An 18,147-nucleotide genomic window follows, 5' to 3' on the forward strand; every position below is an offset into this window, starting at 1 on the left:
AAAATAAGTAAATATACATTAAAAAATAAATATACATTAAAAAAATCAGATGAATCAGTAGTAAAGTAGGGGGGAAAGGAGGGCATAGGGAAAGGGAAGGAAGACCAGGGAAGAGAGTGGTTTACAGAAAGCAGAAACCAAGGTGCGGATGTAAGGGGGGTTACCATGGATGACAGCTCTTCTGATTTTTAAAAGCCTTAATTTAAAGCCTCTGTTTTATTCAATATGGTGGTCACTCCTCCCACAGCCACAGTGATCTGAGATACAGGGCTGTCCATATTCCTGTAATTTCCTCACTACCACAAAGCAAAAATGAAAACAAAAAGTGAAATAAAAATAATTACCAGGGCTCCTGTGAGATGGCCTCTTTGCCCACCTCTCCATTCTCTGCTTTACACTTATGTGAGTGCTTTTTCTAGTTCCAGAAATATAAGCAACACCACTCTACGCATTTTCTCTTATTGCTTCCTTGGCCTGGAATGCTACTCTCCCCTTTCTTTGTCTGGTTAGCAATCTTTTACTTTCGAAAACTCTAGTATCATCTGTCAGGAAGACTTCCCTAATACCTTTCTGAGCGCTGGCCTGTCAGTTCTGCACATGCCTCTTTTCCTTTTTAAAAAATATTCTATGTAATATTCCATGTAATTTTATTTAATTTTGATGTCAGTCTCTTAGGCCCCATGGTACTATTTAATCTTTGCATCCTGTCCCCTAGCAGGGTTTGCACCCAAGAAATGTTTATATGACTGAAATGAACACACGTTTGGTCCCCATGAGACCCCCATGACCTCCGACACAGACCCCGGGCTCAGAATCTATAAACTATCCCTCAAAATCACCAGGGCTCACAAGTGCCTACAGGACACAAATTCTTTTCTCAGTGTTTGAAATGTATGAGGTCCCCATTACTCATCTTAGGTCATGGCTCCCAGCGTGGGCTAACCCTGATCCGTCAGCGGGGAAAGGGAAATCTAACTTCTAGGAAACACTCCAGGTCTGCTCTAGGGGAAAGCAGAACTGTGACGCACAAGGAGCCGCTTCGGGCCCCGCTTGAAGTCAGTCCGACCTGGACTCCCACGGGCCCCTTCCACGCTCTAGGTTTCCTTGTGGGCAGCATCCAGGTGGGTGTCACGTCCGTGCCCCGTGAGTTTGCGAACGTCACCCTACTTCTGACCCGACCCCTGCAGGCAGCAGCAGCAGCAGCAGCCGCGGGATGGGGTGGGTGTCGCCTCGCGGGGGCCACGCTCTCCCCCCCGCGACGGGCAGGTGGCCGTACCACGGAGGGGAAGCCCCTGGGGTTCGAGGCCCAGCATCCCGGAAACCCCGAGGGAAGGAGGAGGGCCCGGGAGGTCCTGATCGTTTCTCCCGAGTTGCTCAAGAGCTGCGGAGGCCGGGCCGGCTGGGACGGCCCCGGGCATCCCCGCCCTCCCGCGCCGACCCCCGCCGAGCCCGAACCAAAAGCGAAAGGAGTCCGGCGCCGCGAGGAGGTCGCCGCGCGCCTCCAAGCCCGCGGGGGCCGCCGTTTTGTGACTTCACCGGTTTCGCAACAAGCCCGGGCCGCCCGCGCCCCACCCACCCCCCGCCGGCCGCCTCGCCGCCCGCCGCCTCGCTGGGCTCTCCGCGCCTTCCTCCGTCCGAGGCCGGGCCTGCCCCGCCGTCGCGGAGCCTCCCGTCCGGCCGCCGCCTGCGGGCCAGCACGTGCGCGACTCCCGCGCCCCGCGTCCCGCGCCGGGCCCCGCCGGGCGCAGCGCCCTCCCGGCGGCGGCGCGATGCTGTGCTTCCTGAGGGGAATGGCCTTCGTGCCCTTTCTTCTGGTGACCTGGTCGTCCGCCGCCTTCATCATCTCCTACGTGGTCGCGGTGCTCTCGGGGCACGTCAACCCCTTCCTCCCCTACATCAGGTGAGGGCTGGGCGGCGGGGGCCCGGGGCCGGGCAGAGAGGGCGGCGTTGTCGCTGCGGTGGAAAGGGTCCCGATCCAGCCGTCCCGCGGACAGACCCAGGTCCGACGACGCGGGGGAGCGCGCTCCTGGCGGCCGGGACCGGTAGGGAGCCCGCGGGTGCAGAGCCCGGCGGTTCTGACTTTACCCTGAACACTGAACCCAGTGGCGTCGGGAGGGGCCCAGGACAGACGGTAGAACTTCCAACGGACTGTGGGACAGAATCCCTGGAAGATGCTTCTTGGGCGGTATTGAAGGAAGAATGGGTCCTGATGGATGCCATTTATTGAGTGTGTTAAGAGGCAGATTCAGGTGTGTGCTAAAACAGCTCACATGCTTCCTTCCCAGCATCCTCGTGATGGATGTCCGACTATTTTTCATACAAGGAAACCAAGTTTAAGCAGATGTTGAAATATCATCAATATGACACTGATGTCACAGTTAGAAATGATGGAAGTGGAATTCACGCCCAAGTCCGTCCCATGACAAAAGCAACACTTTGTCTCACTTCCAAGGATTTGGGAGTCAGGCTTAAGCATTCCTGGATGGAGCTGCCTAAGATCCCTTTGGATACTGCACCCCCAAAGTCAGAGCCCTCAAATTATCAGCAGCTTATGACATCTTTTGTGTTGCCATTGTACCATTTTGTTGTTGTTTGTTTTTTGGTTTTGGGGATTTTTTTGGTGAGTTTTGGCCTCTACCTTTCTTGAGGGTCACTTCATTGGTGCCCAGGAGGTCTTGATCCTTTTCTTTTTTTTTTTTTTTTAATTTTTTAAAAAATATTTATTTTTGAGACAGAGAGACACAGAGCATGAACGGGGGAGGGGCAGAGAGAGAGGGAGACACAGAATTGGAAGCAGGCTCCAGGCTCTGAGCCATCAGCCCAGAGCCCGACGCGGGGCTCGAACTCACGGACGGATCGTGACCTGAGCTGAAGTTGGACGCCCAACCGAATGAGCCACCCAGGCGCCCCGGTCTTGATCCTTTTCAAATGCCTCCCAGCTCTGTGCCTAGACCATGGCAATGGGCCTTCCTTAAACATTAGAAGGATCCATCTTTATCCAAGTGGTGTAACCTGCATTGGTTGGTGAGGGAATAGTAAAGTTGGTGACAACCAAGGTTTGTTACCACTTGATGGTTATAGAGATTGTAGGGCCTCTCCCTCCTGCAGCCATGCTGAGTGGTGAGCAACATTCTGTTATGTTTGTGGGCCAGGAAGGGGAAACAAAGAAGGTGAGGCAAGAGGAGACTAGAGTTTGAAGCAAAGAAGAAGGCAATGTGGAGAATAGTGCAGAAAAGCAAATCTGCAGTTAACAGTGGTTTTGCCCACTTAAGAAGTGTTCCATGCATCAAGGAGACTTTCCCATCAGGCCTTGCACCCTGCGGAAACCTGGACTTGGTTTCTCATGGCTCATCTCAGTCCCACATGGCATTGTCTGGTTTCTCTTGATTCTGAAGTGGGATAGATCCTCTTGGACTCCTGTAAAAGGGAAGAGTTTCTCTCCCTACAATGCTTTTTATTGAGAAAATAGTAGCTGTGTTTGTCCTGGATATAAAGGTCAGGAACAGATAATATTTGGTACTTATTGGTGAAGGGGTGAGAGGCAGAGCTTGAGTCTTTGTGGAGATGTCCGAGGTAGTTGTGATTCATAGCACCCCAAGGTGAACTTGAAATGGAAGACGTTCAGAAATGGGGAAATGAGCTGACAAGGCGAACCACTTGTGAGATGCTCAAATCACAGACAGTCCAAAGAGCAGGTGTTAAATTCAACAAGGAAAGGAAGCCTTCAGGAAAAGCAGGTTTACAGGAGAAAAAGGCTGAAGATGGTCACCTTGTTGCCAGAGCCAACAGCCTATAAAGCACTTGTCCACATGTGCTGGGGTGGGGGGTGGGGGGCGGTTTAGGTTGTCTGCTCTCCTGCCTACTTGAGCAGCTAGAGCACTAGATCATCTCTGTCCCTCCTAGAAAACTAAGTCATTGAGGCAAAGGCAAGATTTAGATTAAGAGCAAGAAGTGATGGGAATAACACCAGGTTTATCCATTTGGCCCCAGCAATGTTCGATCTTATCTCCTATAACTTATCTCTACTGTCCTTGTCTCCTGTTTTGCCTTACCCTCATTCCCTCCACTTCCCTCCAAGCACACTGGCCCACCTTCCTGTGTCTTGATCATGTCAGGCACACCACCTCCTCATGACCTTTGCCTTGACTGTTCCTCTGCCAGATGGAGTACCTTCCTCCAGGTACTGTCAGGCTTTCTCCTTTACCTCCTCCTCTGTTCAAATATTGGTAAAGCCTATTGCCCTATTTAAAATTGCATGTGGGGGGCCTGGGTGACTCAGTCAGTTAAGCATCTGACTTTGGCTCAGGTCATGGTCTCTCAGTTTGTGAGTTTGAGCCGCACGTCGGGCTCTGTGCTGACAGCTCAGAGCCTGGAGCCTGCTTCGAATTCTGTCTCCCTCTCTCTCTGCCCCTTCCGCACTCGTGCTCTCTCTCTCAAAAAGAAATAAACATTTAAAAAAATAATAAAATAAAATTGCACGCTAGTGTTGCTGATCCCCCATATCTAGTCTAATTATTCACCATAGCATCATCTATCATCTTGCAACAAACTCTATGATTAACTGATTTTTTTAATGTTTATTTATTTATTTTGAGAGAGAGACAGCAAGTGCGTGCATGAGCAAGGGAGGGGCAGAGAGAGAGGGAGAGAAAGAATCCCAAGCAAGCTCCCTGCTGACCTGCTACAGGGCTCAAACTCATGAATGGTGAGATCATGATCTGAACTGAAATCAAGAGTCGGTCTCTTAACTAAATAAGCCACCCAGGTGCCCCTTAACTTTGATTATCAGTCTTCCCTCACTGGAATGTAAGATCCATGAAGGCTTTTGATATTTGTTGAATTCATATTTCTTGGGCATTCACTATTGATATTGTTATTTTTTTCCCCTAGGGCAATATCCCTTTAGGGATGATAAGGTCATTGGTCATTGATCAGCGATATGGATGTATTCAGGATGATCCCCTTTTACATGATGACATTGTTCAACCAATCTGATGTTCTGGAATTTCTTAACAACGTTGAACACTTTAAGAGCCATTGCATTTTAAATAAGAACCATAATCCTGGGAGGACCTTTTTCCAATATGACATTCAAACTCAGCTTTCTCATCACAAATCTTCTTGTAACATTGTTATTCTTCAGCATATTGGTTAAATGAGCAAATAGCTTTTAGACATATAGAAAGATGCTCAGCCTCATGAATGGGATAAAAATTCAAATTAAAACTCACTGATGTCATTTTTCATGATTGGATCAGCAGAAAACTAAATGTTTGATAACATTGGTATTGATATTGGTGAGACTTAGGGGAAACAGGCTTTCATATGTGCTGTTGGGAATGTAAATAGATTCAGTCTCTATGGAGGCACTTGGCATCTATCAAGATGACAAAAATATATCTGCAAGGGTACTTATAGCATTACTTTTAATAACAAAAGGATGAAGCAATGCAGATTTCCATCAGGGAGGACTGGCTAAATAAATATGGTTTATCCAAAGAATACCTCAAAGGAAAGCCCTGTCTATATAGAATACTCTTTTTTTTCTTAATTTTTTTAAATTTGTTTTTATATTTTATTTATTTTTGAGAGAGAGAGAGACAGAGCGTGAATGGGGGAGGAGCAGAGAGAGAGGGAGATGCAGAATCTGAAGCAGGCTCCGGGCTCCGAGCTGTCAGCACAGAGCCTGATGTGGGGCTCAAACTCATGAACCGTGAGATCATGACCTGAGCCAAAGTCGGACACTTAACCTAACTGACTGAGCCACCCAGGCACCTCGTCTTTTTTTTTTTTTTGAGAGAGAGAGAGAGACAGAGCGTGAGCAGGGAAGGGGAAGAGAGAGAAGACAAAGAATCTGAAGCCGGCTCCAGGCTCAGGGCTGTCAGCACAGTGTCCCCCATGGGGCTTGAACTCACGAACCGTGAGATCATGACCTGAGCCGAAATCAGATGCTTAACCGACTGAGCTACCCAGGCGTCCCTAGAATACTCTTTTTAAATTAATACATTGGTATGCAAAAATCTCCAATACATTGTTACATGGAAAAAAGCAAGATGCAGAGCAAAATATGCCACTATTAGTGGGTGGGGGTGAGAGGGGTTAGAGGGTGGAGGGAGTAATAGTGTATGTTTGTATTTGCTTGCATAAAGAAACTAATAAAAGTGGTTTGTGTATGATCGAGGGAGGAGGTCCTGGCCACTTAGAGTTTAGCAGTTGGAAAAGAGAGTGGGAATAAGACCTTGTGCCACCCTTTTTAAATTAATCCTCTTATTTTGAGATAAATGGAGATTTCCATGTAGTAATAAAACAATAATACAGAAAGATCTCATGTGTCTTTTACCCAGTTTCTCCCAAACGTAACATTCCCATACCTGGCATGCCTTATTTTATGTATTTATGTTTTAGCCACATGGCTTGGTTTCCTACCGAAAATCAAATTAGAAAGATGTGATTCAAACAACCACTAAATTTAACAAGCTGGAATAGCATAGTGCAATGCTTCTGTATTATGAAACTATTAATGCAAAGATATCAAAACTGAGGACAAGTTAAAGTCAACCTCAAAGGATTAGTTTAAATTTTTACAAGGCCACACCCACATTCTTGAGCACAATCATGTTTAATTTGTTATAGTTTCTTACATTCCCTTTGTAACCAAATCTCCCAGGCTATCGTGAATCAACTTTACATATTAATTCCTTCCAGCCAATAAGCCACTTTCTTTTATTTATTTTTTTATTTTAAGTGTTTATTTATTTATTTTGAGGGAGAGAGAGAGAGAGAGAGAGAGAAGACAAGCAGGGGAGGAGCAGAAAAAGAAGCAAAGGGAATCCCAACCAGGCTCCATGCTCAGTGTGAAGCCTGGCTCAATTTCATGACTGAGAGATCATGACCTGGGCTGATATCAAGAGTCAGATGCTTAACCACTGAGCCACCCAGGTGCCGCCCCAAGCCACTCTCTTTTACATCTTCTTTGGCCTGTGTTTCATGCTTCCAGAGTATTCTCTAGCTCTTTATTTTCAAAGTTTTGCCAGTTCTGCATCCTGGTTGCTTTTTATTAACCTAATCTCACTTTTTGTGCAAGTACTGTTTGCTGAGTAGATTGTGGCCTTTGGCCACTCCCATTGTTCCTCGTCATGACCACAAACCTACTCAGGGGTTGGTGGCAGAAAACCGGGTCACCTAGAATTAAGTCACCTTAAAAGGGAGACCAAAATGGCATAGTAAACAAAGGAAAAGAGGTTGGGTATTTAACTCCAAAAATGAATCTAAAAATTAGGGAAATTATTTTACCTTTCACTTGGTTAACAATCACAAAATTTAGGTCATAATCACAGTTAGGTGCTAGTTCTAATGAACAAAATTCATTATAATGAACACATTTTGTAATAACAAAACAATGAAAGGACAAAATTCTTATAATAAACAAAAATCTTAAAATGATTCGGGTGTGGATTTTTTAAGTGAATGATATATACTTTTTTCAAGAATAGTCTTATGATTGTGTGTTATGAAGTCCTTGATTTCACTTTTGTCTTTTGAAGGGAGATATGAAGAGGTTCATTTTTGCAGAAATGTTTTATGACTTCAGTTTCCCCAATGACCATTCTTTTTTTTTTTTTTTCCAATGACCATTCTTAGTCTGCATGTAAGGAAATTGATCTTGATTATTGTGTTTTTCACACAAAATATGTTTCATGAGGGTAGAGATTTAGAGTTTGTTCATTGTTGCTTCCCTACTATGTATGACAGTGTCGGACACGTAGTAGGTGCTTAGTAAATATTGGTTGACCGCCAAGATAATTTACCCCAGATGGGCCTGCTTTAGTTGTGCCTGTTAATCTTGTCAGCTTCCCTTCAATTGTTAACTGATTCTGCCAGTGCTCACTGTTCATTAACTTGGGCTGCTGTTCTAGCTGTTCTCCAACACGATTTCTGTCAACTTCATGAAATTCTGCATGTTTTACAGGATTTGCAAGTGTAGTTTGACTTACACTGTTGAATATTTACTATCTTTGATAATCATACAGAGAAAGGAGCATAGCGTGGTGGGTAAGGGAACAACTTTGGAGCAGGCAACTTTGGTTAGAATACAACTCCACCATGTGTCCCCAACTATAGGACCTTGGATTGGTTAATTGAATTCCCTCTGCTTTTCTCTGGGTTAATAATAGCACCCCCCTCATAAGTTAACATGTGAACTCACTTAGAACTCATTAACACCCTGGTCCAAGAACAAAAGTTCTCTGTAAGCACTTAATATTATTAGTATTATCAAGGGACCAGTCCACAGTAGTCTGGATAGATGCTAGTGTTAAGTAGGAAGGGACATTTGGTTGAGGGCTAATTTTATGAGTAGTAGGCTTATTTGTGATTATAGCAGAAGTTTTCTTTTTTTTTTTTTGATTAAATTTAATTAAAAAAAAATTTTTATTTATGTAGGTAATCTCTACACACAACATGGGTCTCAAACTCACAACCCCGAGGTCAAGAGTTGCATACTCTATCCAGCCAGGTGCCCCTGTAGTAGAAGTTTTCTTAACCAACCTCTATCAACTTGCTGGGTTAACTGATCACCTCATTCTCTGAAAAATACACTGACCCGAAGCCACTGGTCCCTGAAAGTCTTTCCCAGTGCTGACCACTCTCTGGGTGTCTTGCTGTCTTCTCTCACCTGTTTTTTTGTATACTTATTTAATACCAGCTGTGTTTGTTCCCAAATGTGTTTTTGCCAGCTATATGTATATATACATATATATATATATGTATGTATTCACACACATATAAATAAATAAATATATATATTTTACATATTATTTATAAAGTAAATAAAAAATATATATATTATTGTAATTGTGTGATTTAACTCAACCCATATAAACTGTTGGTCTGTAAATGCAAAAAAAAAAAGAAATCTAATTTTTAAAAAATTTTTTTAACGTTTATTTATTATTGAGAGACGGAGAGAGCAGAGCATGAGCATGGGAGGGGCAGAGAGAGCAGGAGGCACAGAATCTGAAGCAGGCTCCAGGCTCTGAGCTGTCAGCACAGAGCCCAACACGGGGCTCGAACCCACGAACCGCGAGATCATGACCTGAGCCAAAGTCGGACACTTAACCGACTGAGCCACCCAGGCGCCCCAAAAGAATTCTAATTTTTAAGAAAACTCAGTTGAATGCTTTGGGAAGATTCAAAAGACATAAGTTGTCAAAAAATTACAGTCTGTTTAGTAGTGTTTATGACAAATGTAAAGATTTACAAAAAACAATTAAAAAAAAACCTTAGGATTCTGCACTCAAATTGCTTCAAAAGTATCTTTAAGATCTCCTCCCACTTTAAAGAGACCATAACTAGAAATGCAATGATTCATAGCAGGTGTGGCTCATATGCCAGGAAGACACACAGTGGAGTGGTACTCACATAACAGTCTTGGCCTATGTCAACAGGTATGCAAATAAATGTACATACATTTATATGCTTGTGGTGTGTGTATATCCATATAATTTTTATTTCTACCCACATAATTTTTGATGACTTTTTGCCTAAATGGCTTTTTTGATTGCTAACTACATTGAATTTCAGGCAATGGTGACTTTTGCTTCCATTTCAACCAAAATAATGGGGACTGGGATAATAAATAATCAGATAATGAGGTCTGTGTGTATAAAGGCACATATTCTGACATGATGTTAATGATACTTGAGTCTTTACAGTGGAGTGATTATTACTTCATAGTATCTCTAGGCCATGGTGTCATGAGGATGAAAAAGCAGGCTTGCCATTGAAAACTTTTCGCTAGAAAAGTATCATCCTTGAAATGATATAGTTTCACATTTTCTTCAAAAAAAGCATTACCCAAATTAGTTAATCCTAAGCATAGTAAGAACAGTGAAGATCCCAAACTTTCACAGCTCCAGAATTAATTGAGGTGATGGATGCAGTGTTGTTCAGCTTCTGAATCAACTATAAACATATGTAATTTCTCCTCTGTTTAAGTTTTCCATTGTCATTTGATGACATAAAATTCTTTTTTTTTTCATTGAAAAATAAAGTTGTGAATGTTTTTCTTCTGTTATTCTCACTTCTAAAAAGTCAGTAAAGTATTGCTCAGAAGTCCGACCTCTGCAAGGCTGACAGCTTGTAAGGTCTCAATTTCAACTTAAAAAATAGAGTGCTCTACTCAACATTTCTCTTTACCTGACAGTAATTACATTTCAGTCCATTAAGTGTATGTATTGTAGACATAGTGCATGCCAAGGATAACTTACTAAAGGCTCCAGAAGAAATAGCTGATGCAAACCTGGCTGTAGATATGCAGCACCGTAAACTCACATGGAAATGATAGGTTTTCATAAAAAGAAATGTAAGTGGGGCTCCTGGGTGGCTCCTGGGTGGCTCAATCAAGAATCATCTGACTCTTGATTTCGGCTCAGGTTATGATCTCACAGTTGTGATATTGAACCCTGCATCAGGCTCTGCACTGACAGCACAGAGTCTGCTTAAGATTCTCTCTCTCCCTCTCTCTCTCTGTCCCTCTCCCATTCGTGCGCAGGCATGCATGTGATCTCTCTCTCTCTAACATAAGATGCACAGCAGAGTAGAGTTCCTAAGTTGTGTGCATTGAAATTAGCTCTAGGGGCGCCTGGGTGGCTCAGTTGGTTAAGCGTTCAACTATTGGTTTCGGCTCAGGTCATCATCTCACAGTTTGTGAGTTTCAGCCCTACATCGGGCTCTGTGCTGACAGTGTGGAGCCTGCTTGGGATTCTCTGTCTCCCTCTCTCTCTGCCCCTCCCCCGCTCTCTCTCTGCCTCTCTCTCAAAAATAAATAAATGAACCTAAAAAAAATATTTAAAGAAATTAGACAGCTCTAGATGCATGGCTTGGTTTTCCTATGTACTATCCATGTGACCTTGAGTGAATTACTTTTCTAAGACTCAGCTTCCTCATCTTTAAGTTGGAGGTAATAAGTACTTTCCTTGTGAAGCTGTGAAGACCAAATAAGATGTGCCTGGCTGAGTGTGAGTGCTGAGGAAATGTTAATTTTAAAATTTCTTATGTAATATTAGTAGCTGTAATACAAGCAGGGGTAGTTTCCTAAAGACTCCTCTCGGAAAACTTCCCAAATCTGATGTCTTATCACCTCCGGTTTCATTACCATCCTGGTCTGAGCCACTGTCATCTCTTGACAAACTACTGAAATAGCTTTCTAACGGTCTCTTTGGTCCATGCTTGCCTCTCTACAGCCTTTTCACAACATCCTTTAAAAACATCAATCAACTTCATATCACTTCCCTGTGCTCAGCTCTCAATGGCTTCTCATCAACTTAGAATAACAGTCAGAGTCCTTACCGTGACCCTGGGGCCCTCCGTGATGCCCTCCCCCATATACACACATGTTCTTGCTCACTCCCCTCCAGCCACACCCGCTTCCTTGCAGCTACTGACATATTGCCACCTTAAGGCCTTTGACTTTATTGTTTATCTGCTTGTAAATTTCCTGGCCCAAATATTCCATTTCATCCAGACCTTTGTTCAAGTGCCTTCTCAGATTACTCTGTCTCAAGTAGGCAGAGCACCACTCTCTCTCGGTTTTCTTATCCAACTTTCCTTTTCTTGATAGCATTCATCACCCTGGACATTTTTTTAAAACAGATCTAACCTATTTTTTTTAAGTTTATTTTTATTGAGAGAGAGAGAGAGAGAGAGAGAGAGAGAGAGAAAGTGGGGAGGGGCAGAGAGAGAGGGAGACAGAATCCCAAGAGGTTCTGTGCTGCCCAATTGGGGGCTTGAACTCATGAACCATGAGATCATGACTTAAGCTGAGGTCAAGAGTCAGATGCTTAACCAACTGAGCCACTCAGGTGCCCCAATTTAAAAAAAATTTTTTTTAATGTTTATTTATATTTGGGAGAGAGACAGAGGTGTGAGCAGGGGAGGGGCAGAGAGAGAGGGAGACACAGAATCTGAAGTAGGCCCGTGCTCTGAGCTGTCAGCACAGAACCCAACGCGGGGCTCGAACTCACAAACAGTGAGATCACGACCTGAGCTGAAGTTGGAGGCTTAACGGACTGAGCCACCCAGGTGCCCCCCGCCCCCCCCGCCCCGGCCTTTGTTTTAAGAGAGAGAGAGAGAGAGAGGGAGGGAGAGAGAGGAGTGGGGGAGGGGGCAGAGGGAGAGAATCTTGAACAGGCTCCATGCTCAGCCTAAAGCCAACACAGGATTCGATCCCACAATCTTGGGATCATGAATTGAGCCAAAATCAAGAGTGGGATGTTCAACCCACTGAGTCACCTAGGCACCCCCACCCTAGACTATTTTTGTTGCCCTCCACAGAATGTAAGTTCCATGAAGGAGGGACTTTTTCTGTTTTATTTGTCACTACATTCACCATGCCTACAAAATTGCCGGTTGGGTTGAAGGCAATCAGTAACTCTGTGTTAAATCAGTGTATCTTTGAATTTTTTGTTAGTTGATAAGCTTCTTGAAGGTTAGTTATGTTTTTTCATCTTTGTATCCCCATCACCTGGCACCATTCCTGACCTCTAAGAGATACTTAACAATTAAAAAAAATGTTGTGAACAAAGAGGATGAACAATTAATAGAAAGGGGAACAATTTGCATGTGGGTGGGGTGAGAGGAGAGCAAGTTGTTTGCTTTTATGAGTAGGAAATTCTTTTCGAGTTTAAAAATGGTTGATATAGGGGCACCTGGCTGGCTTAATCCGTAGAGCACGTGACTCATGATCTCACGGTTGTAAGTTCGAGCCCTGTGTTGGGCAGAGAGATTAATTAAAATAAAATCTTTAAAAATAAATAAATAAAATAAAAATGGTTAATATAGCTGTATGGTGCCTCCCACTGTAGAATAATCATGAGCAAACACAGCTGCTAAAAGTCCTAACAATTAAAAATATCTAATAAAATGTAATGACTTTATTATCACACTTCTTTCCTTCAAATGTTATATTTAAATATTGTGAAGATAAAACAAGTATGGTCCCCTTTTTATTGGTGCGTTTAGTGTCTTCAGGTTCTAAGTCCTGATCAGTTTACCAAAAATGGGCCTAGAATTTTAGGGCAGTCTAATAAGCCTCATTCTGGGCAGATAATTTTGTGCATTATCAGCATGTCAGTTCCCCAGATAAACCGTGACCCCAGACTTTGGAGTGTAGCTCGGCTTATATTATCATGTGGGTCTTCTTTGCATTGTTTTCACTCCTCTCAGCATCAAGTGATTATGCCCTGGTATAGCATCATAAATTAGTCTGGAGAAGGATATTAGACAAACAACTTGGAATTTTCCATGGTGAACTTAATTTGTAGAAATGTAAATACAGGAAATGTAGATGTAAACCGATTACTTAGACACAATCCTAATCTAGAAACAACCAGCTACACACAACAGCCTCAACAGCTTCTAAGCCTCATGCAAATGAACAATTACTTTCTGTCCTGGTTGCAGCTTCCAGGAAGTGCCTCATTTACAAGGAAGCATGTGAGGAGGAGCTGGGACCTGGCAGGGCCAGAACCCTGTTGCTTAAGTCATGAGGTACAGGACTATGTGGTGGGAATTGGGTGGGGAGACTATCAGGTAGGGTTGGGAGGCAGTTGGTTTCACCTCTTACTCATTCTCCAGTTTCCTGAATCAGTACCCAAGTATAGCTGTGCTGACCACTACCTCTGCCTTTGTGCAATGAGATCATTTAGTTTGAGCTTAAAAAAATTAAAAATGAAAAGAGTCTACCCATAGTTTCTCTTGGTACCCCTTGGTGTTACACTCATCTGGATTCCAATATCAGGCAGAAGATGTGATGCAGTATTTATTAATGATGTCACATATTAGCTCAGAGACTGAAAGACTTAAAAGAACATTTTAAAGTAAAAGAGCCTAGTGGCGCATGGATGGCTCAGTTGGTTAAGCGGGCCAACTTCAGCTCAAGTCGTGATCTTACAGTTTGTGAGTTCGAGCCCCACTTTGGGCTCTGTGCTGACAGCTCCAAGCCTGGAGCCCTCTTTGGATTCTGTGTCTCCCTCTCTCTCTGCCCTTCCCCTGCTTGCACTCTGTCTCTCTGTCTCTCTCAAAATTGAATAAACGTTAAAAAAAAATTAAAAAGAACAAACCAAATAAGTATATTCCTTTAAAATTTTACTGGATAATGTCCCTAAAAACATGAAAATTTAATTAAGAGTAAGAATTAAAAATGAAAGATGGGATGCCTGGGTGGCTCAGTTGGTTAAGCATCTGACTTTGGCTCAGGTCATGATCTCATAGTTCATGGGACTGAGCCCCACATTGGGCTCTGTGCTGACAGCTCAGAGCCTGGAGCCTGCTTCGGATTCTGTGTCTCCATCTCTCTCTATGCTCCTCCCCCATTCACAGTCTGTCTCTCTCTCTCTCTCTCAAAAATAAATAAGCATTAAAAAAAAAAAAGAAAAGAAAATTTAAAGTAAAAGAGCCTTTCATTTTTATTAATGATAATGGGCAACCACTACTATTTTTTTTTAATTAAAGTAAAATTAACATACAGTATTATATTAGTTTCAGGTGTACAATAGAATGATTCAACAGTTCTGTGCATTCCTCAGTGATCATCAAGACAAGTGTACTTTTTATCTATTTTGCTCATTCCCTCACCTTCCTCCCCTTTGGCAACCACCAGTTTTCTCTCTGTAGTTAAGAGTTTGTGTTTTTGTTTGTCTCTTTTTTCTTTGTTTGTTTGTTTTGTTTCCTAAATAACATATATGGATGAAATAATATGGTATTTGTCTTTCTTTTATTTATTTTACTTACCGTTAAAGCTTCTAGGTCCATTGATGTTGTTACAAATGGTAAAATCCCATTCTTTTTTATGGCTGAGTAACATTCCATTTTGCATCATAGTGTGTGTGTGTGTGTGTACCACACCTTTATCCATTCTTGTATTGTTGGACACTTGGACTGCTTCCATATCTTGGCTATTGTAAATTAGGCTGCGATAAACATAGGGGTGCATATATTTTTTTGAATTAGTGTTTTCATGTTCTTTGGGTAAATGCCCAGTAGTAAAATTGCTGAATTATATGGTCATTCTATTTTTAATTTTTTGAGGAACTTCCATACTGTTTTCCACAATGGCTGCACCAGTTTACATTCCCACCAACAGTACATGAGGGTTCCCTTTTCTCTACATCCTCACTGACACTTGTTATTTCTTTTAAATTCTAGTCTTTCTTACAGGTGTAGGGTGATGTCTCATTGTGTTTTGATTTGAATTTCCCTGATGATGAGTGATGTTGAACATCTTTTCCGTTTGTATGTCTTTTTTGGAAAAATGTCTATTTAGGTCCCCATTTTTAATCAGATTATTATTATTTTTTTGTGTTGACTTGTATAAGTTCTTTATATATTTTGGAATATTAACCCCTTATGGGATATATCATTTGCAAATATCTTCTGTCATTCAGTAGGGGGCCTGGTTGTTTATTGATGGTTTCCTTTGCTGTGCAAAAGCTTTTTATTTTGGGGTAGTCCCAAATAGTTTAATTTGGCTTTTATTTTTAAAAGTTCTTAGAAATGTCAGGGTGCCTGGGTGGCTCAGTGGATTAAATGTCTGACTTTTGATTTCGGCTCAGGTCACACACAATCTCATGGTTCAAGAGTTCAAGCCCCATGTGGGGCTCCGTGCTGACGATGTGGAGCCTGCTTGGAATTCTCTCTTTCTCCCTCTCTCTCTCTGCCCCTCTCACTCTCTCTCTCTCTCAAAATAAATAATCTTAAAAAAAGAACGTTCCTAGAAGTGTCACATTTTCGTATGCTGCTTAGACAGTTTTCTTGAAATATCTTGAGCGAAATTTCACCATATGTAGTTAGGTACCATTTTGTCACTTAAGGGAAATAAATCACAAACTGACCATTCTTACCTGATAGATTAGGGAATTTGTGACTCAGATTGTATCTAACGCATAGTATGTGTCCCTTAAATATTTTGTTCATGAGCAGATAAATTTCATGGTTATTTGTGGAGCCAAATAAAAAAAAAAATTTTAAAGATGGTTGCATTTAATCAAACAACTGGTTATGAATGCGGTGCATTAATATTTTGCTCCCGTTTTTGTAGTATGGTCACTGCCTATGTCGTAGTGCGAAGTTTAGGAATGTAGGCCCATTGATACTCACATACTGCTGGTAGGTGCTGTGGACTCAGTAATCCTGAAAGAAAATCAGATTAATTATGGCAGTAAATATTTGTCAAAAATGTTTTACAATTCAATTATGGTATTTAAGGAATTACAAGTTCTTGCCTAGTTTACACTTTCCTGGTGTATAAGAAGGGCATGATGATCTCCTTTCATTACCAACATAGTTCATTCCCATGGTGTGCTGGAGCCAGCTGATATGTGCTCCTGGGAGCCAACTGTGTATATTTCTTCCCAGTTCAATGTTTAGTAACCTACATTTTGGTAGCTTGAACTTTGACTTGTTGGCAGTATTTACACCATGGAAATTGGCCTATGCTACAAATCAGACTCCCTCCGAGCAAGTTGTTAAACATTTACCAGCATACCAGTGTTCATTCTCTACCCCCACTGCCAATCCTTCTAAATTCTTCATTCCTTGCCTGCTTTAGAGCACAGGGGAGACAGGGAAGTCAAGGAGTCAGATATCTGGATTGTATTAAAAACAAAATTTAACTGAACAAAAATTTAAAGATCTTATTAACTTTATTCATGGATTCATGAATCAGGCAGCATCCAATCTAGCAGACAGAAAGAAGATCTGAGAGGGTGCCTTGGTGGCTCAGATAGTTGAGCTATCCGGCTGTTGATTGCAGCTCAGGTCTTGATCTCAGGGCCATGAGTTCAAGACCCGAGTTGGGCTCCATACTAGGTGTGAAACCTACCTTAAAAACAAACAAACAAACAAACAAACAAAAACAAACGGAACTCTGAGGAGTTGTACAAATAAAAGACTTTTATAGACAGAAGGGAGCAGGAACAAGGAAGTTATACTGGGCAAGAAGCCAACTGGTTATTGCAAGGTTACTTTCCTTACACAGGAAGACAGGGGTCTTATAAGGCAGATTATGCAACTTGCTGTTCAGATGATTCCTGAATGACTGGTTTAAGATTCCATTTCCAGGAGAGCTGAAACTGTAAATAAGTCTCAGTTTGGTGACTTGGGGCTTAGCATGAGCAACTCCATTTTGGGTCTATTGTTTTGTGTTTAATAATTGGAATATAGATTCCTCTCCTTAATAACTCTGTGACCTTGAACAAGTTCTGTAACCTCTCTAATACCAGTTTCTTCCTTAGTAAAGTGGGGTTGAAATAAGACTTACCTCACGGGTCACCTGGTTGGCTCAATTGGTTAAGCATCTGACTTCAGCTTACATCATGATCTCACAGTTTGTGAGTTCAAGCCCCACATTGGGCTCTGTGCTGACAGCATGGACCCTGCTTGGATCCTCTGTCTCCCTCTCTCTCTGTCCCTCCCCTGCTTACACAGTCTCTCTCAAAAATAAACATTTAAAAAATCATAAAATTGGGGTGCCTGGGTGGCTCGGTCGGTTAAGCGTCTGACTTCGGCTCAGGTCATGATCTCACAGTCCGTGAGTTCGAGCCCCGCATCGGGCTCTGTGCTGACAGCTCAGAGCCTGGAGCCTGTTTCAGATTCTGTGTCTCCCTCTCTCTCTGCTCCTCCCCTGTTCATGCTCTGTCTCTCTCTGTCTCAAAAATAAATAAACGTTAAAAAAAAAAAAAAATTAAAAAAAAAAAAAAAATAAAAAATCATAAAATCTCACCTCAAGATTTGAGGATAAAAAGAAATGATATATAATGACCACCTAACAATGTTTGGTCCATAGTAAATGCTCAGTACGTGGTATTTATTAGGTTTGGGTTTTTTTTTTTTATTATTATTATTGCCAGTACTGATAGTCATTCATTCATTCAACAAATACATATGGAATGGCTATTTACAAAGCACTTTTGATTTTGCCTGTATGGTTTTAAATGTACAAATGAATAAGAATAAAATACCACCTTGAAATTCTGACCTTTCAGATCACATGTCTGCTGTTATGTGGATTGCACATCTGGGCCCTTGACATATGTCTTGGTTTGCTGTCAGTGGACAGATAGTTCCAGAGTCTGGTCAACTTATCTCCTG

At 42.3% G+C, this 18,147-nt stretch overlaps 1 protein-coding gene and 1 long non-coding RNA gene across 7 annotated transcripts in view; both read left to right on the plus strand.

The window, feature by feature from the left end:
- The first annotated feature begins 1,321 nt into the window (after positions 1 to 1,321).
- DRAM1 (DNA damage regulated autophagy modulator 1) overlaps positions 1,322 to 18,147 on the plus strand; it is a 61,408-nt gene continuing 44,582 nt past the window's right edge. For 4 of the 6 annotated variants that reach the window (XR_009617024.3, XR_009617025.3, XR_009617023.3 and 1 more), the window contains exon 1: positions 1,326 to 1,900. Coding sequence is in view for 3 of the 6 variants with exons in the window: in XM_060656602.3 (XP_060512585.1) it covers positions 1,770 to 1,900 (131 nt within the window). In the remaining 3 variants the exon portion in view is untranslated. Of the gene's footprint in view, positions 1,901 to 13,461; positions 13,549 to 18,147 lie in introns of all 6 variants that reach the window. The other 2 variants (XM_060656605.3, XM_060656604.3) reach the window with 2 other exon arrangements.
- LOC132693879 (uncharacterized) lies at positions 1,907 to 5,230 on the plus strand. The gene is made up of 2 exons (XR_009617026.2): positions 1,907 to 2,249; positions 4,891 to 5,230. It is a non-coding gene; the product is annotated as an uncharacterized LOC132693879 (long non-coding RNA).

This window comes from Panthera onca, chromosome B4, assembly GCF_046562875.1.
Source record: "Panthera onca isolate mPanOnc1 chromosome B4, mPanOnc1 haplotype 2, whole genome shotgun sequence".
NCBI classification, from domain to species: Eukaryota; Metazoa; Chordata; class Mammalia; order Carnivora; family Felidae; genus Panthera; species Panthera onca.